This window comes from Pseudopodoces humilis, chromosome 5, assembly GCF_049639895.1.
Source record: "Pseudopodoces humilis isolate 2021_Gansu_Grassland_sample_001 chromosome 5, ASM4963989v1, whole genome shotgun sequence".
NCBI classification, from domain to species: domain Eukaryota; kingdom Metazoa; phylum Chordata; class Aves; order Passeriformes; family Paridae; genus Pseudopodoces; species Pseudopodoces humilis.
Window position 1 is genome coordinate 21,222,980 of NC_142204.1, and position 25,606 is coordinate 21,248,585.

The 25,606-nt window shown below is 43.7% G+C and overlaps 1 protein-coding gene across 3 annotated transcripts in view; it reads right to left on the bottom strand.

Moving 5' to 3' along the window:
* SYN3 (synapsin III) overlaps window positions 1-25,606 on the bottom strand; it is a 187,953-nt gene that overhangs the window by 7,257 nt on the left and 155,090 nt on the right. For all 3 annotated transcript variants that reach the window (XM_088055066.1, XM_005527544.3, XM_088055067.1), the window contains 4 exons: window positions 20,665-20,807; window positions 15,312-15,386; window positions 11,845-11,947; window positions 4,798-4,932 (listed from right to left, as the gene is read on the bottom strand). In XM_088055066.1, coding sequence (XP_087911192.1) covers window positions 4,798-4,932; window positions 11,845-11,947; window positions 15,312-15,386; window positions 20,665-20,807 — 456 coding nt within the window. The remainder of the gene's footprint in view (window positions 1-4,797; window positions 4,933-11,844; window positions 11,948-15,311; window positions 15,387-20,664; window positions 20,808-25,606) is intronic.

Below are 25,606 nucleotides of genomic sequence, written 5' to 3' on the forward strand. Positions count from 1 at the left end.
CAGCATCTGGCTGGTAAAATCTCATAGGGCTGAAATGGAGAGCTGAGTAAAAAAGCGCATCAAAGTTGTTCGCTCACAGGGAATAACAACGAAGTTACAACTTAGAATGTTTTTTTAGGCAATCAGGAATTACCAAATGTATCTGGCCCGAGGGGGTCTCTTAGTCCCATCTCCCATTTTGGACAGTTGCCAGCACCAGATGTTCTGAAGGAAGGAGGGATGAACCATGGAAATGTCTATGGAGTAATCATCTCTGTACCCTAAGGGATCTCCTCTTGATTGCTAATAAGCATGGGCCAGCTTCAGCCCTGAAACATGAAGCTTATTATCTGCTCTACAAAGTCTTTGCAACAGTTCCAGATATTTTGTTTTGATATTTACATCCAGACCCTTTTGAGTCTTGCTCAACTTTCAGCCTCACTGTCTTTCCCATTTCTTGTGTGTGTTGCTTTGTTCTGAGTTTTGAGACTAGCTCTCACAACCTGCCCATGCTAGGCCATTCATTATTTTGTAAACCTTCACTGCCCTCTCTGTCATTCACCTCCTTTCTACAGCCAAAAGACTTTAGAATCCCTCCAGTCCCTCCATGGGAATATTTCCAAGCCCCTGATTGTTTTCATCACCAACTTCTCTTTCCCAGCTTTGTAATTTCTCCTGCAGATGCCAGAGATGGGTCTGCTTACATTTTTCCAGATGAAGAAATATCTGGGTTCTCTGTATACATTGCCAGTTCATTTTTCCTGCATCCTAATTTCCTGCTTTTCCCTTGTCAACACAACCATAGGCTGAGCAATGGTTTTCATTAGCCTGTATGCGACAAAGTACTTCTCAAGGGAATGGCTGGTGCCACTTGAAAGTTCTGCACATTGTTTATGCTCTCCCTCTCTACCCCCAGCTTAGCTTAGCCTTCAGTCTCCCATATGAAGTTTCATTTGCTGTTGTGGTGACTGAACATACATAGCTCTGTCAGATGTTCTTCACTGCCATCCCTGGTCCTGACTAACGCAAATAATTTGGTGCCATCTGCTCTTTCTTCTCTCTCGCTGTTTAGTCTTTTTGACAGATATTTTAATAAACAGATTAAGCAATGCAGAACTGCTGCACAAAGGGCTGGTGCAAAGTTAACAAAAGTCTGAGTAAGCCTATTGCACAAAATTGTTTATGAAAACCAGGGAAGCTGGAGACAGATAGGCTGGTACATGCTGGATTATTTACATGCAGAACATCATGATAAAAGGGTCTTCAAGGCTCCTGAAAGGTCAGGAGAATGAGCTAAGTGATTCTGGAAATGGGAAGAAATGCTTCATAGTTGGAAGCATTGAAATTAGTTTCAAGTGACTAACATAAATGTGATGAAGTTGCCATCCCATCTTTTGCATTGTTTATCTGGGACTTGCAAATTGTGGGGAAGGAAAATCTGGGAATTTTCCAGTCACGGCTTCTAGCCCTACATAGTTTGGGAACTAAACCTTACCTTAGTGTTGATGTAAATTAACTGTTCTAATGCTGTAAGATGTCTTGATTTGACCAGGCAAAGAAAAGGAATTAAATCTCATATTCACCTCTACAGCCTCTCCCTACAGTCAACCAAGGCATCTCAGAGATAAAGGCAAATCAGGTCTTTGAAGCTGAGAGATAAAGGGGTGAGGCCCAGCCCAAGGTCTTCTGCCTTTGGAAGAGAAACAGTAAAGGGAAAGTCTGGTGGTGAGTCAGAGAGACGAGGACAGAACCACAGTGTAGCCATGCGACGGTGTTTCATGTTGAAGCAAACTTCTCATTAACATCTTATCCTGTCCTAGGCTCAACATTTATCAACATGGCCTGGCTCAGTATCCTTGAAGTAACCCCTCTGTTAACTGTTTGCAAGAATTAAAATTTCTGGTATCTATATCTGAGGTTAGCTTTTACTACACAATAAAACTTTACCTTTTAGCCCCTCCATGCTTTCTTTCGTAGCTTGCCTGTTACCTTGCCTAAGGCTTTTTGACTGGCTACATCATTCTGACCGATTGCCTGTTATCTACCACTTCATGAAAGAATTTCCAAAGAAATAAAAGGAAAAGAATCGAAAGGAAATGAATGGAACATTTTTTCTTTGCAAAAAAATCATGTGGTAAATGCCCTTAGCTATGGTTTCCACTGATTTATTTATTCTTTTGTGTTCTTCTTTAAATTATCATTTGAGAAAATTCATAAAGTCTATGACTTGTCTAAATTTTTCTACATTGCTCTTACAGTTTTCAAACCACATAATTTGTGTTTTTGTACACCAGTCCTCTGGAGCAGCAACTATTTCTAATGATATTACAGTTTTTTTGGCAGCTTAGTCTCTTCCCAAATTCAGTTCATTGCATGTGGCCATCTGGAGTTGGGGGCTTAATAATTTTTTTAAAATATCAGTCATCACTGATTTAATAACTGCTTTTATTCTTTTCTGTGTCATTCTGATCAGGAAAAACTATAACGAGATAAAGAAGTTCCCCACTTTCAGCAATTACATTTCCTAGCGTCACAATGCTGTCCCTGTTGTCTTCTTTTCCTCCCTTAACTTTGGATGATCCATAGAGCCCACCAATTGTTTGGTAGGATTCCATTTTCTGATGAACTCAAAGAACTTGTTTCATTCTTTCCTCTATCTGCTCCTCAAAATTAATTTCTCTCCTTTTTACATTTCCTTTTATTACTTGTATGATGCCACATAAAGGTCCTCTTAAATCTCAGATTTCCAAATTTGAAAGATTTTTTTCCCTAATTTGTCTTGAATGTTCTTTTTGTCATTTAACTCTACAAGTTTATTTCTCACATTCTTGGTTCGGGAGCAGGTCAGAAATGTATGTATGCATTCTGGAAAACAGTGGTCTCTCAAATAGCATCAATACAGTTTTACTGATAAGGAGTTGATTAATTTTCTTTTCTCACGCCTGTGGTCATACCCTTACTTTTTGATATCACATTTGTCCCTTGGACATTAAATCTAATGGTACACACTCACTATCTGAATTTGTACCTGGATGTTTCTTATGGCAAAGTCAAGGTGTTTTTACCTCCCTCTGGATTGCTGTCTCACTGTGATGTTTGACTTGTTTCTTGATAGCTGAAGCCTCACATTGTTGTGACCTGTTACTTTTCCATCTCTGTAAATTCTGTGCTCTCAGTTTTATAATTTCCCAGTTTTTCTCAGCCCAGAGACTAGTATAGAGTCCAATAATATGTATAGGTATTCTATTCATACCCATAGGATATCCAAGGATTCATATTTCTGTGTATTCAGTACTGCTGTCTTTATATTCAGAATTGCTCCTTGTATTCCTTCTGTGGAAGTCTTCATCTGCGTCTCTAGTTCTGCACCACACCAGCCTCATATTTAATTATTTCTCTCTGGACACTTCTAGCTGTTATATCATTATGTTAGTAATGTAGCATGTACAATTTTTGTGATGTTTGTGGCACCAAGCTCCTTCTCCATAGTAAAACATTCTAGTTAACATATTTGTGGGTTTAGTTTTCTTGATTATAGATACAGGTATTTCTAGGTTTTATTCCTGATGAAGATCCTTTTCTTGTTTGACTCTTCTATTTGACATTCTATCCCTTCAAGATTTGTTTTGTTCTTGTTTTGGCCTTAATTTAGGTCTGCTGTAAACCAATCCAATCCTGTATCAGTATGTTACAGACATGGAAAACAGATGCATCTGTCCATGTTCTCAGTTTCTGTTGGCTTGCCCTTTGCTCTTAGTTCATACACTCTATATCTTAGCTATTTTGAAAGGTAGTTCTAAATTCCACTTTGTAAATGCTCTCTTTTCTGTACCACTTTCCCTGCCTCAAAGCGTTTTCAGTGTCTATTAAATATTTACTCCTTCACTCTAGGTAAAACTTGGAGTTACCCTGAATACCCTTCATGCTGGGACCTGGTTTAGCAGGAGTGGACTGTTATATGACAAAGGCAGAGCACCATAAAGTGCCTTATCCCATTTTTTTGTCTCAAGTGGAAATGAAAATTGTACCAGTGTGTTGCTTTCAGTTTTGCCCTCAGACTTTTTACTCTCTTGTCTCTTCTGTTGTACAGATTTGTTGTCCTCAAATCACACTTCACACTTGACTGTCCGTTAGATACTGAAGGAAGCGTAGCAGGTACACCTGGATACTCAGGTTATGTTCTGGGGTGTTTCATTTATATGGAACTGCCCCTGGGAAATGTGGCAGTAAAATTAGATGCATTTGATACTCAAAATGGATGTACACAAGAAGAACTAAGGAGTCAGTTTAAATGCAAAATTAACAGGTTCTTATATGCGTTCAGCTTTAATAAAGCCTCCCCCTGATGAAGGTGGCAGAGGACAGCTCTGAAGTAGAAACTGCAGTAAGGAATGGAACAAGTCTTGCTGGAGATTCCCACTTTCTGTTCTTGAAAGCAGAACAGCGATGCAAAAAACAGAATCAATCCTATCGTGAGGGATGGTGTTAGACAGAAATTAAACTGGGTATTAGAAGAACCTCTAAAAATGCCCATGTTCAATGTGAATCAATGAATTTAGCAAGTCAGAATGTCTAGATGCATGTTCATGCTACTGGTGTGATGTCATATTTATCTGGAAGGAGAGTAAGGGAGAGAGATATGTTCCTTAGGGGTGCCCACTTCAAAGAGCCTGTGAGAGTCTCCTTTGGAAGAGCAGGAATCAGTCTATCCAATACACTCCCATATGGGACTGCTCAACTCTCTGATGTCTGACACAGTGAGGAGAGAGAAAGGAAGAAATTCAGGGAAATAACTTGGTCACAAATCTCCATTCATACCCAAGGCCTCAGTGGTGATGGCGTAGATCCAGCAGTGATGACAAGCTGAGTCATTTTGGAAACAACCAGATCAGCTATAAGTTGTCTGTCCTCTTCTATGTGCTCCCCAATCAGGGGCATTGAGCTGTCCATCACCTGCCACAGGAGGCAAAAACAACAATTAGTATGGAGGTTTCCTGCTGGCAGACGCCTGTTTCAACTCACCTCTTATGTTAAGCTGTTTTGTCTCCACATCCTTGCCAATATCTATAGTCACCACTTTCCTCGTGCTTAAAACATGCTTGATTTTTCCAGGTGTGGGATTTCGCTTAGGGTTTTTTGGAAATGTACTTCCCCCAACTCTCCATCTTCCTTCCCTTCACAACTTACAAGCCAAGGCAAGACTTATGGTGGCTGGAAGCTTTCTAAATCGACTTCATACAAATTTTCTCCTTCACATGTCCTGAGGAGATGCTGCTGATGGATAAGGTCTCTCTGGCATTGTCCCACAGTATTTGGGGGTGACATTGCAACTTAAAGGGTCACAGGAGAAGAGAAACAACATGTACTGCAGCCTGAGGAGATGAGAGCAACAGGGACTGGAGGAAACCAGGAAACATTTGGGATTAATGAACACAAAGCACTGCACCCTGAGAGGGAAAATAAACACCACAGATGTGTAATGAATAAGATGTAACCAAACCAGCACCAAGTGCAGGAAAATAAACTTGGTCTCTGCTTGTCTTCTTGATAATGCTGTGATACAACTGCTTCTCAAGCAAGTTCTACAAATCTACTGGGGAAAACTGGGAAGCAGAACTGTGGGGATGGGGGAAGGAAAACTGTCAAAGGGTCTTCGAGGTAAGAAATAGCCTCACAAAAATAATACTGAAAGCAGAGCAGACCCTCAGCTGTGTAGCAGCCCTAAACATGATTTTCAACAGTTCATCATAAATCAAGTATTTTGCAAACATTAGCTAAATCCCACAGGAAGAACTGTACTCTGATGAAGTTAAGATTCAGCTGGAGTAAATATAATAGTACCAAAATATCAGGGTTGGAAGAGTTTATTTTATTTTGCATTTATTTTTAAAGCAAACACTAAAATCCCTGGAAATGCAAAGTTGAAGGCTGAATTGCTCAAGAAAGGCACTGACTCACTCTCAGATAACAATCGGAAGTACACTCCACCCTGGCAAGGCTGCAAGAATACACTCTTGGAAGGAAATGGAAAATTTTGCACCCCCTTTTTTTAGATTCAAAGTAGAGAAGATCAGTGAGATGAGTTCACTGAGTTTGTATTCTGCTCTTTTCTTGCAGAATGTTTTTGTTTAAACCTCTTTGTTGAAAGGTTTTGTTTAATTTCTATAGATGTCTTCCATGAACACTAGAAAAGCTACCTAGAAAGTTTTAACTATGGTACACATGGAAAGGGGGTTGATGTTTACATCCATGGCCTACTTGGCCCAGGGGGCAAAAGGAGAAGGTTAGAAAATTATATGCCAGTGTTTGGCAAAATACACAAGGTGTCTTCTCCTTCCACTGTCCACTTAGCTGTTCTTCCACTGAGAAATGAGGTGAGGAATGTGATGCTTCCTAACAATGTCAGGGAATGGCCAGTTCCCACCTGGGTCTCACCAGCCAGGGACTCCTGGGGGTCCTCTCCCAGGTCTCTGCGCAGGTTTCCTTCCTCTCCACTCCTGTCTTAAAAGGGAATGCGGCAATTACAGTTCCCCAGAGAGAAGCGGTCTGCCGTGTCCCCGCACGGCGCGGTGCGAGGGGCCCGTGTGACCACTAGATGATGCAGTGTGACCTCTAGATGATGCAATGTGACCACCAGATGATGCCGTGTGACCACTAGATGATGCCCTTACCCTGCCGAGAGCCAGGCGAGCCGCGCTCCCGGCTCCCGCCCCCCTGGGAGTCACCGGCTCTGCTCAAACCCGCTTTTCATAGACTCGTAGAATGGCTTGGGCTGGAAGGAGGCTTTAAAGGCCATCCAGTCCAATACTCCTGCTATGAGCAAAGACATCTTCAGCTAGATCAGCTTCCTCTCGGGCCCCATCCAACCTGAATGTCTCCACACATGGGGCATCCACCACTATCTGCACTCTAAAAAATGTCTTCCTTACATATAATCTAAATTATATATATAAAATCATCCTCTTTTAGTTTAAAATCATTATCATTTGTCCTGTTGCAACAGGCCCTGCTAAAAGGTTTGTCCCTTTCTTACAGGCCCCCTTTACATACTGGAAGGTGTTATGAGATCTTTCCAGATCCTTCTCTTCTCCAGGCTGAACAACCACAGCTGTTTTGGGAGCTGTCTTCATAGGAGAAGCGCTCCAGTACTTTAATAATTTTCATGGCCTTCTTCTGAATCTGCTTCAACCGGTTCATCTTTTTCCTATGCTGAGAGCCCCAGAGATGATTTTCCCGTCTCAAGGAGTGCTTTTCCCTACTTCTGCAGCTGCAGTGGCTGAAGAGGAAGCTGGTGCTTTAAAAATCAAAGGCACCAGGGGGAGTGAACCCTGGAGCAGGTTCCAAGTGAACCCTGGAGCAGGTTCCACCTGAACCAGTGAAGGTGCACCAGGGATGAGGCAATCTGCTGTGTAGTGTCTGGCAGGGGAACGTGAGATGTGGGAGACAGCAAACACAGGAGTGAACAACCACATGCACAAGGGAAGGCCTTTGACAATGGTGGTGATTTCTGTGGGTAAAATGACACAGCTGGTTGCCACTGAACTGAAAAGAATCATGAGCTGTCACCTTGCCTGTCCTCCAGGAAGGGCAAATTAGTCTGGAACTGGGCAGATACAAATGCTAATACTGAGTAAATCAACTGGCTGAGAGGAATATGTGAATTACAGGCAGATTGCACTCATCCCTTCCTGGGCAATCACAGAACAGCTTGGGCAAGGCAAGAAGATGACAACACATATGGACCCAGCCTTTGTAGCTGCCCAGGGTCAGTGGCTGCTCCTGGTGCAGCTGCTGTTGCCTGATAAGTTGTATAAGGAGCGAAGGAAAAGTGCCCAGGCAAAGAGACTCAGGAAAACACCATCCTGGTTCTCCCTCTGTCATCAGCCTATCTGATGCTGAAACCTGGGCTTGTTTTTCACACTCCGATGTGTGAGAGTGGAGTGTTAGGTGATTTCGCGGGAGGGAGGGAGGGAGAGAGGGAGGGAGGGAGGGAGGGAGGGAGGGAGGGAGGGAGGAAGGAAGGAAGGAAGGAAGGAAGGAAGTGGCGGAAGGAAGGAAGGAAGGAAGTGGCGGAAGGAAGGAAGGAAGTGGCGGAAGGAAGGAAGTGGCGGAAGGAAGGAAGTGGCGGAAGGAAGGAAGTGGCGGAAGGAAGGAAGTGGCGGAAGTGGCGGAAGTGGCGGAAGTGGCGGAAGTGGCGGAAGGAAGGAAGGAAGGAAGGAAGGAAGGAAGGAAGGAAGGAAGGAAGGAAGGAAGGAAGGAAGGAAGGAAGGAAGGAAGGAAGGAAGGAAGGAAGGAAGGAAGGAAGGAAGGAAGGAAGGAGGGAGGGAGGGAAGGAGGGAGGGAGGGAAGGAGGGAGAGAAGGAAGGAGGGAAGGAAGGAAGGAAGGAAGGAAGGAAGGAAGGAAGGAAGGAAGGAAGGAAGGAAGGAAGGAAGGAAGGAAGGAGGGAGGGAGGGAAGGAAGGAAGGAAGGAAGGAAGGAAGGAAGGAAGGAAGGAAGGAAGGAAGGAAGGAAGGAAGGAAGGAAGGAAGGAAGGAAGGAAGGAAGGAAGGAAGGAAGGAAGGAAGGAAGGAAGGAAGGAAGGAAGGAAGGAAGGAAGGAAGGAAGGAAGGAAGGAAGGAAGGAAGGAAGGAAGGAAGGAAGGAAGGAAGTAAGTGGCGGAAGGAAGGAAGTGGCGGAAGGAAGGAAGTGGCGGAAGGAAGGAAGTGGCGGAAGGAAGGAAGTGGCGGAAGGAAGTGGCGGAAGGAAGTGGCGGAAGGAAGTGGCGGAAGGAAGTGGCGGAAGGAAGTGGCGGAAGGAAGTGGCGGAAGTGGCGGAAGTGGCGGAAGTGGCGGAAGGAAGGAAGGAAGGAAGGAAGGAAGGAAGGAAGGAAGGAAGGAAGGAAGGAAGGAAGGAAGGAAGGAAGGAAGTGGCGGAAGGAAGGAAGGAAGGAAGTGGCGGAAGGAAGGAAGGAAGTGGCGGAAGGAAGGAAGGAAGGAAGTGGCGGAAGGAAGGAAGGAAGGAAGGAAGGAAGGAAGGAAGGAAGGAAGGAAGGAAGGAAGGAAGGAAGGAAGGAAGGAAGGAAGGAAGGAAGGAAGGAAGGAAGGAAGGAAGGAAGGAAGGAAGGAAGGAAGGAAGGAAGGAAACCAATGATTGGACATATCAAAACAAATGATAGACACTGCTGAAGGGATGAGCAGGGCTCCTTGCAGGGTAGCAAGAAGCGTGTTTAGTAACATGGCAGCCAGGGCTTATCTTATTCTTCCAGGTGAAAGAATAAATCACATGGACCATTTTGCTTGCCATCCACTTGCTTCATATTTTTCATCTTAGCAGAGTTGTGGAAATGGGCTTGATTACAAAACAAAACAACAAAAAAAAACACCAAAAGAAAAAAGAGGGAGAGGGGAGATTGTTAAACCATAAATGTTCCTGAACTCTTTTGAGAATCTGGCTGCTGGCACCAGTAGAGAATTTACATTATTTTGAGGAATTCTGATTGAGTGCTGACTACTTATGTTGAATATTCCCTCAAAGTGATAAAGTTCTTTAAAGCAGAGGAAAAAAGAATTACCAGCATTTACTGTTAAATTCACAATCTGTTTCAATATGAGCCATGAAAATGGTACGTAAGTGTGCTAAGGCTTTGAAGGCAGAAAGGTAACATATTCTACTGTTTGTCATGGGAAAAGGAAAGGAGGTGAAGTTCAAGTAAGAGCAAATACCATGTGTGCAAGATTACTCTTGTGCTGTTGATAACTCATCTGTCTTAATCTGTTTTTTTTTTTGCAATAAACCACTTTGCTAAGTCTCAGTTCACAGAACTGCCCATCACTATCTCTTTGTGAATCTTTCCTGAAGAACTACTTTGCACTGTGAAAATTAATTACTGCCTGCAATTGCATTGTGCAAATTCCTTGTTTGTTCAGCCCATTTGGGTGTGCATTCTTGTAAAATGTCACAGCACACTGTTCCCTCTTACCAAGAAAATACAACTGTCACTCTGTCAAATAACTTTTTTTCTCCCCCTATCAAAAGTAAAAAAGCAAAACAAGGGATCAGTTTCAGATCAAGAAAAGAACCCCAGGAAGTTGGCTGGAGGCAATTAATTACTTGTCAATATCTCCCTGAGATCTGTATAAAAAGGTGCCTGTTTGGCTTTGTTCTGCTCCTTATATTGCACTACTTCTTTTCCCAACAACAGCCAGGCATCTGAATGCCTGCTAGATGTTGGTATATCAAGCCAGCTCAGTCAGGTTCTCCACTGGGATAATTCAGCATGAGCCATCTGAAATGATATTGTGTTTCTTCTGATTTGTGTGATATTAGATGCACTGCTGCTTACCTTGGTCACAGAGAGAGGAGCATGAGCATGCATTTCTCCGTGTGCAAGCTGATGATGGCTGTTAGGGTACGGATGTGCTTTTCACCAGTCAGTCACACACAGTGGCAGATGTGAAAACCCAGAGGCATACCCAGACAGAGGCCTATAATCTTTAAGCCCAGAACTAGCTGTGTGTGCACGTACATAGGCTTATGTGCAAGAATATATGCAGGGATATGAAAACCACATATCACATCTAAGCATGTGTGGAAGCAATCCAAATGTCTTTACAGTTGTCTCTAGCAAGGCTGCCTTCTTGCTCTTTCTTTCCCAGCTGCAGGGACGTAGAGATTTAAAAGTGCACAGCAGGGAAACAGTCTTCTCTAGGGGATGCTCCTCTAGGTGCTGATGAATTGCACACAGGAGCAGACCCATTAGCCCTGGCCCCATCAATTCAGGAAAAGACAGAGGCTTGCCAGCGTTTGGTTGCTGGCAGCACACTTCTGTCACATGGCCTCTGACAGGTCACTGCTCCCCTCCCTGGGGAGAGCAGATACACAATGCAGGAATGCACAGTCACTGGAGGGCTCATGTGGTTCTCATCAGCATCCCAACCCTCAGCGGGTGGGACTGCTCTCCCACACATAGCTTTCCAGTGTGTCAGCACCCCTGCATGAAGCCAATAGGCTGGCTCTGCTCGTCTTCCTCAGCTGGCCTGTGTTGGTGGAGTTTACAGCAGGTCAGATGTTGTGTCTCCTCAAGTCACATACTGACAGAGGCACTTGCTTACTTGCTGGATTGTCTCTTCTCCAGGGAATCTCTTCAGTTTCCACTTTGATTTTCCAGCCAGCTTTTCTTTCTCTGCCCTGTTAGGATGATTTGACCCCACTTCCATATCTGCCATACGCCTCCTGGCCTGGGAAGGAGCACCTTGAACTTTAGCTCTCAAGGCCACAGTCTGTCCAGCCCTGAATACAAAATGTTGTAGTACACATTACCCATACTAACTTTGTAGTGCTTTGTCTTGATGGCCTCTTACTGTAGTGAACACAGTCTGGGTAAAAGATTTTAGAATATACACCTTTCTTTTTTGGTCAATCTAGTTGCTCTGGTTGCTTGTGAACCTTTTGCTATACTCTCAAAATTTATTTTCCTCTTTTTATTTAGGTGCAGCTAGGATTTTTGTTTGGAAGTCCCCTTTAAAGCGACTGAAGAAAGACAGGTTCATTCAGAGAGAAACTGAGATTTTTAATGAACTGAATCATCTGCTGGAAAGCTGAGGTGTCCAAGCACTCTGTGGCTCTCCATTTCCTTTCACAATCCACACTGAGAAAGGAAGACACTTCAACCCTGACACTTTGCTGTATATCTGCTAGTTTGGCTGGGGCTCTGAATCGGTTCCTAACATATCAGTGTTATGAGGATGGCCTGTGGGCACGGAGGAGCAGAGACTGCAGGAGCATGCAGGGGTATGCGAGACATTGGCGCATGTGAGCTCCAAGGCAGAGCGCCTGCAGCTACACTTCCCAAAGGAGACTCACATTCAGGTTGCCCATGCTCTCACCTCAATGATATAGTCTTTTCCATCTTTGCTGTGGACAGCTTTGACAGCGCAGATATCAAGACCTCCAAACATTTCTGCACAGGCATCTGCCCAGAGTCTGTACCTGCAGAAACAAGAGCATGGCCTAGTATTAGCTGTCCTTGGGTATCCCACCAAAACCAGCCACCCACCCTGCTGCCCGTAGGAACACAAAGCAGTTTGGAAGCCTTTATTACAAGGTTTGGGAGCCTTTATTACAAGGCGTCCTTCATGTGCTTTGCTGGGTCCTTGACTCCCTCTCTTGCACAGGAGATGGAGGAAAAAAAAAAGAATCTTGCCTAAAGTTTCCCTTCATTTCAGATTGATTCAACCCTGCCCTCAAAGCCACCTTAAAATGTTTTTTTCCCTCCTTGGTATTTACATCAGATCTCCAGTTGGTTGTCATTCAGCCAAGCTATAAATATTTAGCTCATTTAATCTCCCAGTAGTGTTGGCCCCTCAGCGTTTGTATTGGCTTTGCCTGAAAGCCCTCCATTATGCAGGCAGCTTTCTCCTGATAAGACGTCCTGGACATTAGGACTGGAATAGGATCAGAAAGTGAGTGTTGAATTTAGCAAGGAGTAGTCATCCCCTCTCTGATCTGTAATGCAGTAGCTCCTGCATGTTACAATTTACTTTCAATTTAATCTTTTTACAGTCTCAAGCCTCCTTCTGTCCCTTGGGTGTTGCTCCTAGTCAGGCAGTCTCATCACATGGAATAGGCACTATTTGTTGGAGGGAGACCTTCGGGCTGCAGCACTTTTCCCTATCCATCCCAGGACGGGAATGTGAGCTGGTGGCCCCTTAGCTATCCTGGAGTCAGAGGAGGAGAGAGAATGACAAGAAGCATATTATGGGGGGACCACATGCCCCTGCTGTGCAAATGAGGAGGGACTGAGGCAGCCTGGTTTTATTTCCTGTGCAGCTGTGCCGTGGTCCTGGCCATTTAAATAAAAATAATAATCTCAGAACAGCAGATCTGTAAGCAGGACTATGACAAGATGCAGAGAGGGGAGGGAAGGCCACAGTCTCATGAAAACACTGACATTTCACAGACCCTACAGGGACTGGAGAAAGAGCTGTTCTGGCTAAAGAACAAATTTATGTCCTTGAAGCCAGCCAGAGTCCCCATAGCTCGACAATATAATGATCAACTTGTGTGAACACAATGTCTCTCGAAGAAGAAAAATTATGACTTATATGACTACCAGTGCTCTTTTATCCCTAATGAGGAGACTAAGTGTGTTCACCCTGGACCCCCATGGAAGACAGTGTATGAGGAGGAGTCAGTAGTTTAAGGAAGAGGAGAATTATGGAGTGCATGAGTTAGGGAGGAGGCACAGAGAGCACCCCTCATGCACTGTTGTGGCCCTGTGGGAACCACCTCTGTTCCTGAGGACCATCTCTAGGTGTCTGGGCTCAGCAGCCAGGCTCAGGGAGTTATTATTCATGCCAGAGACTCTGGTGGCTGCACATCTTCCATGTTTGTTGGCCATAGGTGAGCGCTGGGAGCATCAGGGCTGCTGGTGTAATAGGAGCATTATTGGGAAGAAGAGCATATTTATGCACATGCACCAGGTGCTGCATTTTCAGAGGATTTACTGTCATTTCTGCATCATCTGAACATTTCAATCCTTTGTACTTACTGTTCAGTAGGTACTTCAGGTTGCTCCTACTCATCAGAGCACTTGAGCACATTCCTGTTTAATGTTCTGACAACTTATATATTTCAACAGGGTTTGTTGCATTTATGGCTGAATAAGGCTGGAGTGGTTAATTGTGGTACGATTAACAAAATGAGCCTTCAAAATGCAGTGTTGCAGGCTGGCAGGAATCTGGGTTTTAGTCCTACAGAACTGCAATAAGGTAATGTCTACCCTTCATGTGTCTAGCTTCAGCTGTGTTATAAACAGCCAGGATGCATCATCATGAACACTTCCCACAGTACTATTATGGTCTTACCAGAGTCACCTTCAGCATCTGATCTGGGGTTTGGCTTCCCTGTTTTGCAGAACTAAAGGTGCAGAAAGGGCCTTGGATGATTGCCTGCACAACTCTCCTGTTCCCAAGAGGAGACATTTCCTTAATCTGGTCTGAAAGAGGACAGAGATTTGCCATCCCTTTCAGAGAATCGATTTCTGTGCTGTGCTATCCTTACTTTAAGAAACTATAAAAAATGTTCAAATGGACCTTTTAAACTATAATTTATTTATTACAGTATTATATTTGTAATGTAAGTAATGAGAAAAGCCTATATTTATATAGAAGGCTTTCCTGTATTTAAAGATCCTGTGCTCTTTATTTTTTTCATCATTAGGATGAAGTGGTGTTCAGCTTGTGGGCAACTTCTTCCAGGTCTGTAACAGTTATGAAGGAAAGTGAACTTCTGCACTGCAGGCAGGGATTCATTGTGCTTTAGTCTACACCTCTACTGGAAAAATATCAGTGGTCTGCTAACTGAAAAAGGTGGAAAACTGCATAGAAGTACATAGAATTGTTGCATGTTTTACTCAACAGCTCACTAGGTTTTCTCTGAATGTTCCTTTTATTGTCCTTTGGACTTTCTCCAGCTCCTTGCTATTTCTTTTCAACTGTGGTGCCCAAATGGACAGTCAGAATTAATCATGAAACTGACAAACTGGAGTATGATCTGAAAAAATCTTAAATTCATTAAGGATGAATGCCTACATGTAATCTATGGATTCTGTAAACCTATGAATAATCTACTGGGATCCAACCCATCTAGATGGGATGGAGAAAAGTGATGAGAACAAGTGTTAGTTCTGCAGGATAAGAGTTACAGCAAAGCATGTTACCATGAGTCCACAGTGTCAGCCAGTTGCAGTATTAGCAAATATCACAGTGATTTGAATACACGGAAGTAGCATCTGCAGATTTTAGTCTGTAAGATGCATGAGGAAATTCTTTCTGCTCTCTTCAACAGTGAGAAGACCTTAGCTTAGACAGTGACGACTTTTGTGAGCCTAAAGCAAAAAAGTGCTTTCAGCACTTCAGCTGACAGTTTTTTTCCTCTGTTAAGGAGAAGAAAAACTCTTTTCTGTGTCTGCCTCTCATTAGTAATGTACTTAGAATAACCTCATGTTACTTTATGTTTTGTGCTTTGACCTTTCTGATTTTATCCCTACATGTTTGTACTGGTGTGCTTGACCTAGCATGCTGGTCTTGTTTCCTGTGGTTACATTCACTAAAGATCTAATGATTTAGCAATGCTGGTTTCTAGCTGTACTTTCAGTCTGTTCTTCAAAATAGGACAGTTTGCCTTTGTGTCCTTAGTATTTTTTTAAGAAACTGCTTGGTCTTTTAAAGTCTTTATCCAGCCTCCCAGAAGGCCTCAGTTACCAGTTCTCTCAATTAACCAAAGTCGGAAGTACAATCCCTCCCTTCTAACCCAAGAATAGCTAATACTGTCTTGAAACACTCTTCCTTACCTCTCTGTCATTGCAATCTGTTCTAGCATCGCAGAACCTGTGTTTGCCTTCCAGTTTCCAGAGATGGAAGTCCTCCTAGGAAAACAAACCAAAAACATAACCTCAACATGAAAATAGACTCCTGACCCATCCTCCCGCATACTGTACTCCTCATTCTTGACTCTGTGCTTGTACAGGAGGGGATGAGGTGAGGTTCTTCCTCCCAGAAGCCTTTCCAAATCCTTCCTGAACAACACTCCATACAGGATATGTTGTTCGGGCTCATGAAAAACTAACTGAGGATTTTAGGCAGAGAAACCTCCAAGGAATCTTAAGCACACATCAGGCTCTGTGAGTACTTTCTTTCTTTATACATCAGACCTACGGGAGCTGAAATGTGTGTGAAATATCTCTAGGATAATCACCCTTGTGTTCTGCAATGAGTAGCATCCTCCATCCATGGAACAGAAGCTCTCCAGGCAAATATTTGCTGAGCAGCGTCACAAAATATCAGTTCTAACATTCTGGGTCTACCTAAATTTTATTTCAATTGTACTTCTGTGTCCACTTAAATTTGATTTCAGTGGTAATGATGTCATAGAAAATATTATCGTACTGTCTTTTCACTGACTTTTCATTGACATGTTGGTGGCTCATTGTGTTCAGACTTGGAGAATTTCTTAATTCAAAATCTTTGGAGTTTCATTAGCTGCAACTGCTAGTTAATTTCCAAAAAAGGTACCGTTGCTAGAAAATTCTGGGTTTCATCATCACCATCAGGGGTGAAAATTTTCCTTTTCTTGAGCTTGGGCCCAAGGCAGACATGGGACAGCCTGCTCTGACAACACTTCAGATAACCCTTCCATAGTGTACAAGCCAGGACAAGTCAACAAGCTGACAGAATACATCCAGGAAGCCTTTCCACGCTGAGGAAGAGATTTATGAGGGGGGTATGAGGTGTGATCCAATACTTCAACATGAGGTCATGGGAGCCCTTTCTGCCGATTCTCTCACATTTTCAGCAACATGTGCAAAAGACACTGAATTTGCAAAACTATGTTCAGCAGTGGTAATATTGATGTCCTGCTAGACTATAAACTTGGATCATTATAGCTGACTACCCTTTACTCTTGTGAGAGACACGCTGGAGTGCTTTTTCCAATTATCTAAACTAGTGTGTTTTGTTGCTGTGAAATTTAAATTGTCTTTGTAAGAATGTTCAAAGGAATGGAGTGGGACTGGGGGGCCCAAAGGAGCAGGACTACTGTGTTCAATAGCTGTGTTTTCATACAGTTGACTTTTGGGCCTGTTGCCTTCATGCAGCATCTATTTTGCTGCCCTCCTTCCTAAGAATGGATTCCTCCTCAAGCTTGGATTGTTATGAGCTCTTCGATGGGTAAGGTCAGTGTTCAGTCCTCAGCCTTCCTTTCTCTTTTGATATGGGATTCTTAGGATTATATTTTTCAGTCCTGCAATGGGAAGACTCACTCTTTGCTAACATTTATTTTTTACAGAAAATTGCCCTGCAGTGGCAGAGGACATCCAAAATCCTATTAGTACTGGTGGGAACTCCTGGAGTCTCATCAGTGACAAGATGATTTGACATTGGTGTTTAGAAAATGTACCTGGCATACCAAATGTAAGCAGCTGTGTTGTCCCTAAGAAAATGAAACCACAGCTTGACAGTTTTACAAGGAAATTTGACATGGGAAAGCTCCCAAAATAAGAACTCTGCTCAAACCGTTGGGCTGATTTGTTGGACTTGTTTATGCTTATCCAGCTTGAGCCAATTTTGGGCATAAGATTTAAAATATATCTCTCTGCTGTATTCCTAACTTTCCTGTTAGGGAACCTTGCTGTTTTGAAATTGAAGTGTTTTATTTGAAGCCCACTGGATCAGACACCAATCCCTACACCACAGTCACTGTCAAGATCACTCCCAAGCATGTCTGAGCAGTTCAGGTGTCAACTGTGCCCCCAAAATTACAGAATCACTACATATCCTGAGTCAGAAGGGACTCAAAAAGAATCATCATCCAGCCCAACTTCTGGCCCTGCACAGCACCGTCCCCAAGAGTCACACCATGTGCCTGAGACCATTGTCCAAATGTTTACTGAGCTCTGTCAGGCTGGTGCTGTGACCACTTCCCTGGGGAGTCGTTCCAGTGCCCAACTACACTCTGGAGAAAAACCTTTTCCTGATATCTAACCTATACCTCCTCTGACACAGCTTTAGGCCATTCCCTTGGGCCCTGTCACTGGGCACCAAAGAGAAGAGATCAGTGCCTGCCCCTCCTCTTCCCCTTGTGAGGAAGTTAGAGACTGTGATGAGGTCTCCCTTCAGCCTCCTGTTCTCCAAGCTAAATAGACCAAGTGACCCCAACTGCTCCTCACAGACCTTTTTGATTTTCTTTTTTGTACTGTATAAAGTGAAAAGGGAGACTGAAGACCAAAACCAAAAAATTTCCTAAGGATGTCCTGCCTCAAACCCCATTTCTCTTAGGGACTGAAAGTCTAAGTGTTTCCAACCATCCTAAACATCAGGGGGCCACACAGAGTACAATCACTATCTTAAAGAGAAGGACCCCAGACTTTTAGAGATCAGTTGCTTAAATACATTTGTGACTACGACACCTTCAGCACTGTTTAGGAGAAGTGGATAAATGAGCAGATCAAAAGCTGTTGGTGTCCTATCTCAGTCTATAAGCAGCTCTAGTTTAGACACAGTTATGTGGCATTCCCTACAGAGCACACTGAACTGCACTGGAGGTGACAAGGTCAGAATTCCCACTCATGAAACTACAAAGGAAGGATATTACCCTCTTACCAAAAACCGGTGGCAAGAATATCAGAATGCCTGAAAGTCAGTAGCTGCTGGCTTAATTCAAAGTGAACAACATTTCATGAGTCTTAACTGGAAATTATCTCCTTGCTTGCCTCCAGTTGGGGTGAGTGTGGAAGCATAAATTCTGCCCCAATTTCCCCTGTAACATGAGCTGTTTTCATGTTTTCTCTTCACCAGTATTACAATGGCAGTCAAATACACTTGGTGGAATTTTAGGCATGTATCATATGCTGCTTATCTGCTGTTTTCAGACTGGCTGAAGGCATGGGCTAAGTAGGAGTTTGTTAGGAGTGTAAATCAGGAGTCACGGCACTGAAGCCAATGGGAAACTGAACTGAAGCCTTGGGTCATGGGCTGGAAGGAAGTGCATCAAACATCTGGGGCAAGGAGGAATGCATGACTCACCCTGCAGCATTCTCTCTCTGGCAGATGCTTGGTGCAAAGTAAACATATTCTGGAGAATTTCAGTGCAGTCATTTCTCAAAAGAAAAGGGGCTTTTAAAGTCTATATGTGTGGGTGAAGGTATAAAATTACTGGATAGATTCCACGGCTCACAGATCAAAGCAAGTCAGTATGACGCTACTGCAGATGCTGGAATTGCCTTTAAGGCTGAGATTTGCTAGCATGACTAATGGTTTGGAGTTTCCTATTTGGGACACCAGTGAGAGCTCTGATATTTTGGGTGCTTCTACCTCTGTCCTTGGACATAGTAGGGACTTATACCATAGAAATAACCTATTTTGTCTAATGCTGGGGCAGAAGGAACAGTCCCTGGTGGGGACTGATTATACCACTCTCCCAAGCTCAAAACCATAAATGGCTCTCTCAATCTAAGTCAGCTTCCTGGGTTAGCAAGTCACTGTCTGAATCTTGCTGTTTGCTTTCTTTGCTAATGAGCTTAATTTCTCGCTAAGGTGCTCTCTGTTCATGACTGTTTTCATATGAAAACATTTTTTCTTTAGCAAACAATTGTTTGTGCAGCTATAGTCCCAAGTGGGATTAGGTCTTAGTGTGACTGCTTTCTTTTCTCAATCATCTGGTATTATTTCTGATCCCCGTTCTGGATGAGTGCATGGTGAGTGCAAATAATAAGTGAGGAGAGAGTATGGTCAGGCTAACTTGGCCTTTGTTTCTGTTGGAGGCAGTTGGGGAGCGGGCTCTGGAGCCAAGGCTGGGTGTGTTGGCAGCAACAGGGAATTTTAATTGATATTTTAAACCTTCTTTCCTTTGGCCAGTTTGAGTCAGACTCTCTGAGAAGTTAATGTAATATTAGGCAACTGTGCTATTGTTGACCTGATTCAATTAAAAATAAATTTTCTTTCATTGAGATCACATGAAATAGGCAAGTGTCCCACATGTCCTTCCTTCCCATTAAGAATGTGACTCAGTCATTATTTAGTTTTCTTAAACATCTCTGTGCGAGGAATCCAGCTGGGAATTTTAAGCAGTTATAGCTGAAAAATATGTGATTATGTACATTTGATTATCTTGTTTAACTATGTTTCATTAGAACTATGGCCTAGAGGTTTGTAAACCTGGATCCAAAAGTGACATTGTTGTGGGTGTTAGGTAACATATGCAATTTATCTGGCGACCTGAAAAATGTACTGCTGGAGCTGACCACTTGTCAGAGTACTAGACTACTTGTCCAGAATCCTGTGGTTGGACAAGGAGCTTCTGGAGAAGCTGTGCTGTGTGGCTTTTTTCATTTACTCCTTTGTAGTAAGAAGAAACAGGTGTCTCACTGACTCATGTGGGAACATCTCTAACTGAGCGTGGTGACTACTGAAGTTTGGCTGAATGCTTTTTAATACTTTAAAACATACCATTGTTGAAGATTGCTGTCATGCCACATCCCTCACTATCCCACAGGGCAGGGAGGAGCTTTGGGGCACCCACAGAAATGTCTCACCTCCTCTCCCTCCTTTGTATGCGTCAAGGAGCACACATGCAAAGTGCCGACAGAAACGCTGTGTGCTGCCCTGGCTGAGGCTGTTTGTACCTGGGGCTCTGTGCCACTGTGTGATGTGGTGCTGTGATCTGAAGCTGGGGAGAGGATAGGATGCTGCTGTGGGCTGCAGGATGGGGTGCTCCTATGGCCTGGAGGAGCTGTAGGACTCCAGGAGTTGCAGCTAGTTCAATCTCTTTAATTTTTTTCTCCAGGTGGAAAGTGGGTGGGTTCAGTTCCCACTAGAGGGTACTTGGAGCTGGAGGATTTTGCTGGAGAAATGAGCCCTTCACCAACAGGATGGAGAGATTATGGCTGAGCACAGTCACTAGTGGGAACTAACAATCTCAGAAACAGACAGACAGGGATTTACATTCCAGAAACAATGACCTGACAGTGACTAATGGAGAAGATGATTGGTGGATGAGGGATCTGGGTTCAGAGGTGGGAGGAGAACAGCAGGGTTATTCTTCAAGGAAATTAAGTCAGCTACCTACTCCTGCCCAGAGCAGACACGGACTCAATCACATCCATAGCACTGCCTCCTCCCCGTCTCGCTCTGGCATAGCCATGCACTCACATGTAAGCCTTGTAGTTGCTGCCAATTTTCTGGATTCGGATGTCATATTTGGAGTCAATGAATGGCTCGGTGGTGGCATAGGTTTTAGCCATGGCTACTATGCTGGCCATGTCCCGGAAGTCGTGCTGGTTCTCAACTTTGACCTTGATTATCAAAATCCAGGGAAAAAGAGACAAGAGCAAAAAGAACATGAAAGCTTTGTGAGCAGATCTCTGCATCTGAATAGCACAATGTCAGTTAAACCCCACACAGACACAGCTGAGGACAGAGCAGGGCTTCTGTGATTCAAAGAGAGAAGTTTCCCAGAGCAAACCAACCCAGAGCAAATCCATCCCATTCTCCTTTCTCATGCACCAGTCCTTGTAAACCTGGCACCAGGGAGGCAGCTAGACCTTTGCCCAAGTGGCTGTTGCTAATGTTCTTTGCTTTCAGGATGTTTCAGAAAAATATTCAATCTTTTAAGAGGTATTATTTCATTCAAACTTCGCAACTGCTATTTCCCATGTTGTGATGGATGAAAACAGAGTGTTTTGGGTGGCCAGGAAATAAAAACCAATTCCAGGAAATCAACATGAGAGCTGGTTGTCTGCCACCTCTAGGCTTCAGTTCCCTGACATTTCACACTTTTTTGAGGACTTTGAGGAGTTGTGCAGGTCTCTTGACTGGACAAAAACTCTGAAGGAAAAGGATGTCTCTGGGGGAGTTTGTGACTCTTGGGGAGACTTATGTGAGTGTGAGGCAATGGGAATGTGGGTAGGATAGCTGGTTGGATGTTAGACTTGAGTTGCACTTGGAAAGGAAAGAGCAGTTGAGACCTGTGAGCTATCGTCTTTGTGAGAAGATGGCTTTTCACAGATCTGTATTCAGTTATGAGAAATGCTCTGTATCTTAATAAAAAAGAACTGAAATGAGGAATGACCAAAACAGTAGAAGTTCTAATGATATAATAATTATAAAATAATGCAATAATCATAAAAATCATCATTGCAACCCTGCTTTGCTAAGTATGCATTGATGGGTGACAATCCATCAGTCTCTTCTCCGGAAGAGTTTCTCAGCTGCGTCACTGTGTGTTAAAGGAGGGTGATGCCAGACTCTGTGGAGCCATCTGAAGGAGGCACATGCAATGGTATTTGGTGTTTCTTCGCAAAGAACAAACAAGTGGTTTCATGCATCTGCTTTCAACCATGGGAGGATGGGAGCTATCTTCTCTAGGGAACAGAGGACAAGCTTGCTGCTAACCTGTTTTACTCTCTTTAGATTGTTTTGTGTAAGTGCCAGCTTATGCACAGGCCAAAGATTTGGCCACATCCTGTTGTAGAAAAGCTCTCGAAAACTGAACAGTTGTGGGGAAGGTGAAAAGTGCAACCAGTTTGACACTTGACCATTTCTAGATGCCGGAATAGGAAAAAGAACTCATCTTTGCTTCTCCCATTACTGACCACCAAATACCCCTAGTCCTTCTCCCTTTTGCTGTGGTGAGGGCTGTCCTCTCACCATTCAGGAACTGCTGAGGAAGGGAGCAGAAGGTGATGACAGTCATCTGTGGGAAGGGAGGGTACCATAAAATAAAAAAAAAAAGGAAATATATAAAAAGGGGATATGTAAATGCAACCATTACAAGGCATCCAGGAGGAGCAGCCTTGCTCTAGGCTGTGTTGTTTCCCTCTCTGTCTGAGTGGGGATGTGCAGGGCAGGGTGAGGTGGTAGGAATGCCCTGGAGGCAGCGGGGAAAATGGGAGTGGGAACCCAGAGCCTGGACTTGCAAAATACCAGAGGGAACAATGCAGGCTGTGTTGGAGCTGGGTATTTTTGTTGCACTGATAAGAGCTGCTCTGGCCTGAATGACATCAAGCAAGAGAGTCCCACCCAGATGAGATGATCACAGGAGGGACTGCAAGGGCAGGCGACACTGAGACTGTGTTACAACATATTCTCCTGGACCCTTTAGGGAGTGAGAAAATACAAAATTATATAATGACCTATTTGGAATAAGGATGTTTGTGGGATTTGAAACAAAGTACTATGCTTGTGCAACAGATGTCTTAGCGCCCAAAGTGAAATGTTTGCATCCTCAGCTCAGGAACATTTGACCCAGAGTAGAGGAAAGGATGCAGCTTCCCCCTCCAGATTGGAATTAGACCGTATTGATATTGCTAGAAAGGAGCTCATCTTGTTAAATGTGATGTTTCCTCAAAAATACAGCACGCTATGGAAAGGAAGGATTTGTTCCTCCTCTCCACCACCCCTTCCCTATGAGGAGAGAAGGAAAGCAATTGAAAGTATTCTCTCTAATGGGCCTGAGGACTTTTGGCTGGGTTAATAAAGAGGGGAAACTCACCAAGGACACAAAGTACGAAATGAAAAATAAAGATGACTCCCACAGTGCTACACCACTGCACAGCCCTCAGGAAACAGCTTTGGCATCTTCCCTGGCCTGTGCCAGAGTACTTCCCATGGACTTTTCAGAGAAAGCAACTCACAGAAGTCCCCTTGTAGGAGATCACAGCTTTATTTCCCACCAGGCATCAAAATAATCACCACATCAAAGCTGAAATCTGAGCCACCATTTGTTAATTGTTAAAGCCAGCCAAATTTGACAAAATAACTGCCGTGTTCTGGGTTAATGCTGGTTTATCCCAGGGTACGGTTATTACTTCATAAACAGGAAGCACTCAAGTTACAGTCAAATTAGATTTATTTTCCTGCCTTATCTATTGAATCCCCCATTTTATTAGCTTCCTACTTTTAAATTTTGTATAATTCATTTCCTTCTGCCTTGTAACCCTTTTAGATGTCAATAAGATATCCATTTTCCTAAAAGAAGAAAAAATCCCAGACATAACCAAAGCCAGGGTGGATGTAGTGTGACACCAGAGGGCATTATTTAAGTTGGTACTATTAAAAATCAATCCAGAGCAAAGTTACCAATTTAATTGTCTCTAATGAGACAAATCTTCTAAAATGGCAGGTTGGCCAATACATGAAACTGATAAAAGAAGTTGAGAAGAAACCAACAGGAAGCCATTTTTTCCCTCTTTCTCTTTTATTCTGCAACCTTCTTAGGACAAATGCTATATCCCATTAACTGCATAGAGGAGTGCAAACAGTGAGTACAAACACAGCCCCTGCCCTGGCAGCCTGTTTGCTTAGCTGTGCTGGCTGTTTGAGCAGCAACAGACTCATTCTGAAGCCAGAAGTTGCTGTTTGCTGTTGCATTTTAGTGACCTGTTAAGAAGGGTTTGGGCCAGTGTGTTGATAAATGCCTTTTCAGAGTAAAAAAACTCCTCCTTCCCTTCTGGTTCTCTTCTCTAACCCAGGCAGTGGTGATGCCCTAGCATGCTCCCTGTTGGAAAGGGGAGTCTGGCTCAATCTCTGGGGGCATGCTCACACAGATGTGACCATCCTTTTGCCCTGTGGTGGCATCTCAGAGCCTGATACTACATGACCTGCATCTGGAACCTGCTGCCATCCAAGAAGCACTGATCTTTCTGCCTTTGGCTGGAGAGAAGTCCAAGGGGCAGGTCATGAAGGAACATTCTGCTCCATCCCTGTTGCAGACCACATTTTGAAGCCTTTCTTGTAAGGCAGGACTTTGGGTCAGTTCTGGCAGAGTTAAAACTGTGGCAATTTCCTGGGCAGTCTGAGCCACACCTGTGATCTGTGTGAGCACAGGTTCCTTTAGTGAGGGATCTATCTCCTGAGTGAGGGTTGAAGCTTTGGCTTCCTCTGTCTCACAGTTCCCTAATCTGCTGCCTCTTGTACATCCCAGATGTTCCTGGACACCAGGGTCCCAGGGCTATGGCTCTCCTCCCTCATCTTTAGCCTAAGCACTGCAAGGTATTGCTTTGCAGTCCCCTTTTGCTTTCATTATGTGACTACATTAAAAAATAGTTGGTTAGCCAAAGTGCCATAGTTATCTTATTCTGCTAGGATGCCCTAGCCTTTCCTTTCTTGTGTGTCATCCAGTGTGTGAACTCTGCCTTTGAGGTTAACTCTGCCCTTCGGGCTAAACACACAGCACTTTGGAGACAACTTGCAGAAGCACTTCCTGTGTCCAGAATAACGTTAGAGCCAGGTTCAGCTGGAAGATGAGTGTCCAAGGCTGAGCCAGGGCTGGACTTGGCAATGTGGTGTTTAACTGAGTCTTGGTAGCCCTGTGAAAATGCACGGTCTCAGCGTTTTCCTCTGAGGAACTGGTGCAGCCACACAAAAGCTTGTGATTTTTTGTCCATCTTGACCTGCTCTCAGCCTTTCTGTAGGGACCCTACCATCTTGGGATAGTGGGTCTTCAGTAGCAGTTCTGTGCAGATGATTTTCTGAATCTCTCCATTCCTCTACCTCAAATTATGTTCTCCTTCTCAGAAAATACCCAATCCAACTGACACACAATCATTTTAGGCCTAACTTTGACCCACCCCAAAACAGTGAAGTCACAATGGTGTCTGCATTTCCTTATTATCCTCACACTGAAGTCTGCTGCCATTAATGCATTGAACCTTCCTAATACAGAGCCCAGGTCTTGGCTGCTTTGGTCCTTGGTGCCTTGGGTCAGTCACTGTTTCCTGTGTCCAGCAAAACCTTTCAGACTGATGTGCAAGAAATTTTGCTATTTTCAAGACATTTGGAACATACTCACTCATGAGTCAGTGGTAATGCAGTGATTGGGCTGCTCTGTTGTGAATGAATGTTACATGTCAAGTCATTATTTGTCTTCTCTAAAAGAAAATATTTGTTCCTTGACAAACCAAGGCAGCCCTTTCCCTTCCTTTCCTCTTTAGCACACTGGATTTTCAAAGCTCTCACTTTTGGAACATTCTATTTCCAGTCCCGAGAGAGACAAGGTGACGAGCTGTCCTTCCTGATAAAAACCTTGCAGTATTTTTACATTACAGAGTGGCTCTGTTTAGTTTGTGCTATATTTATACCAGGGGGAAAAAAG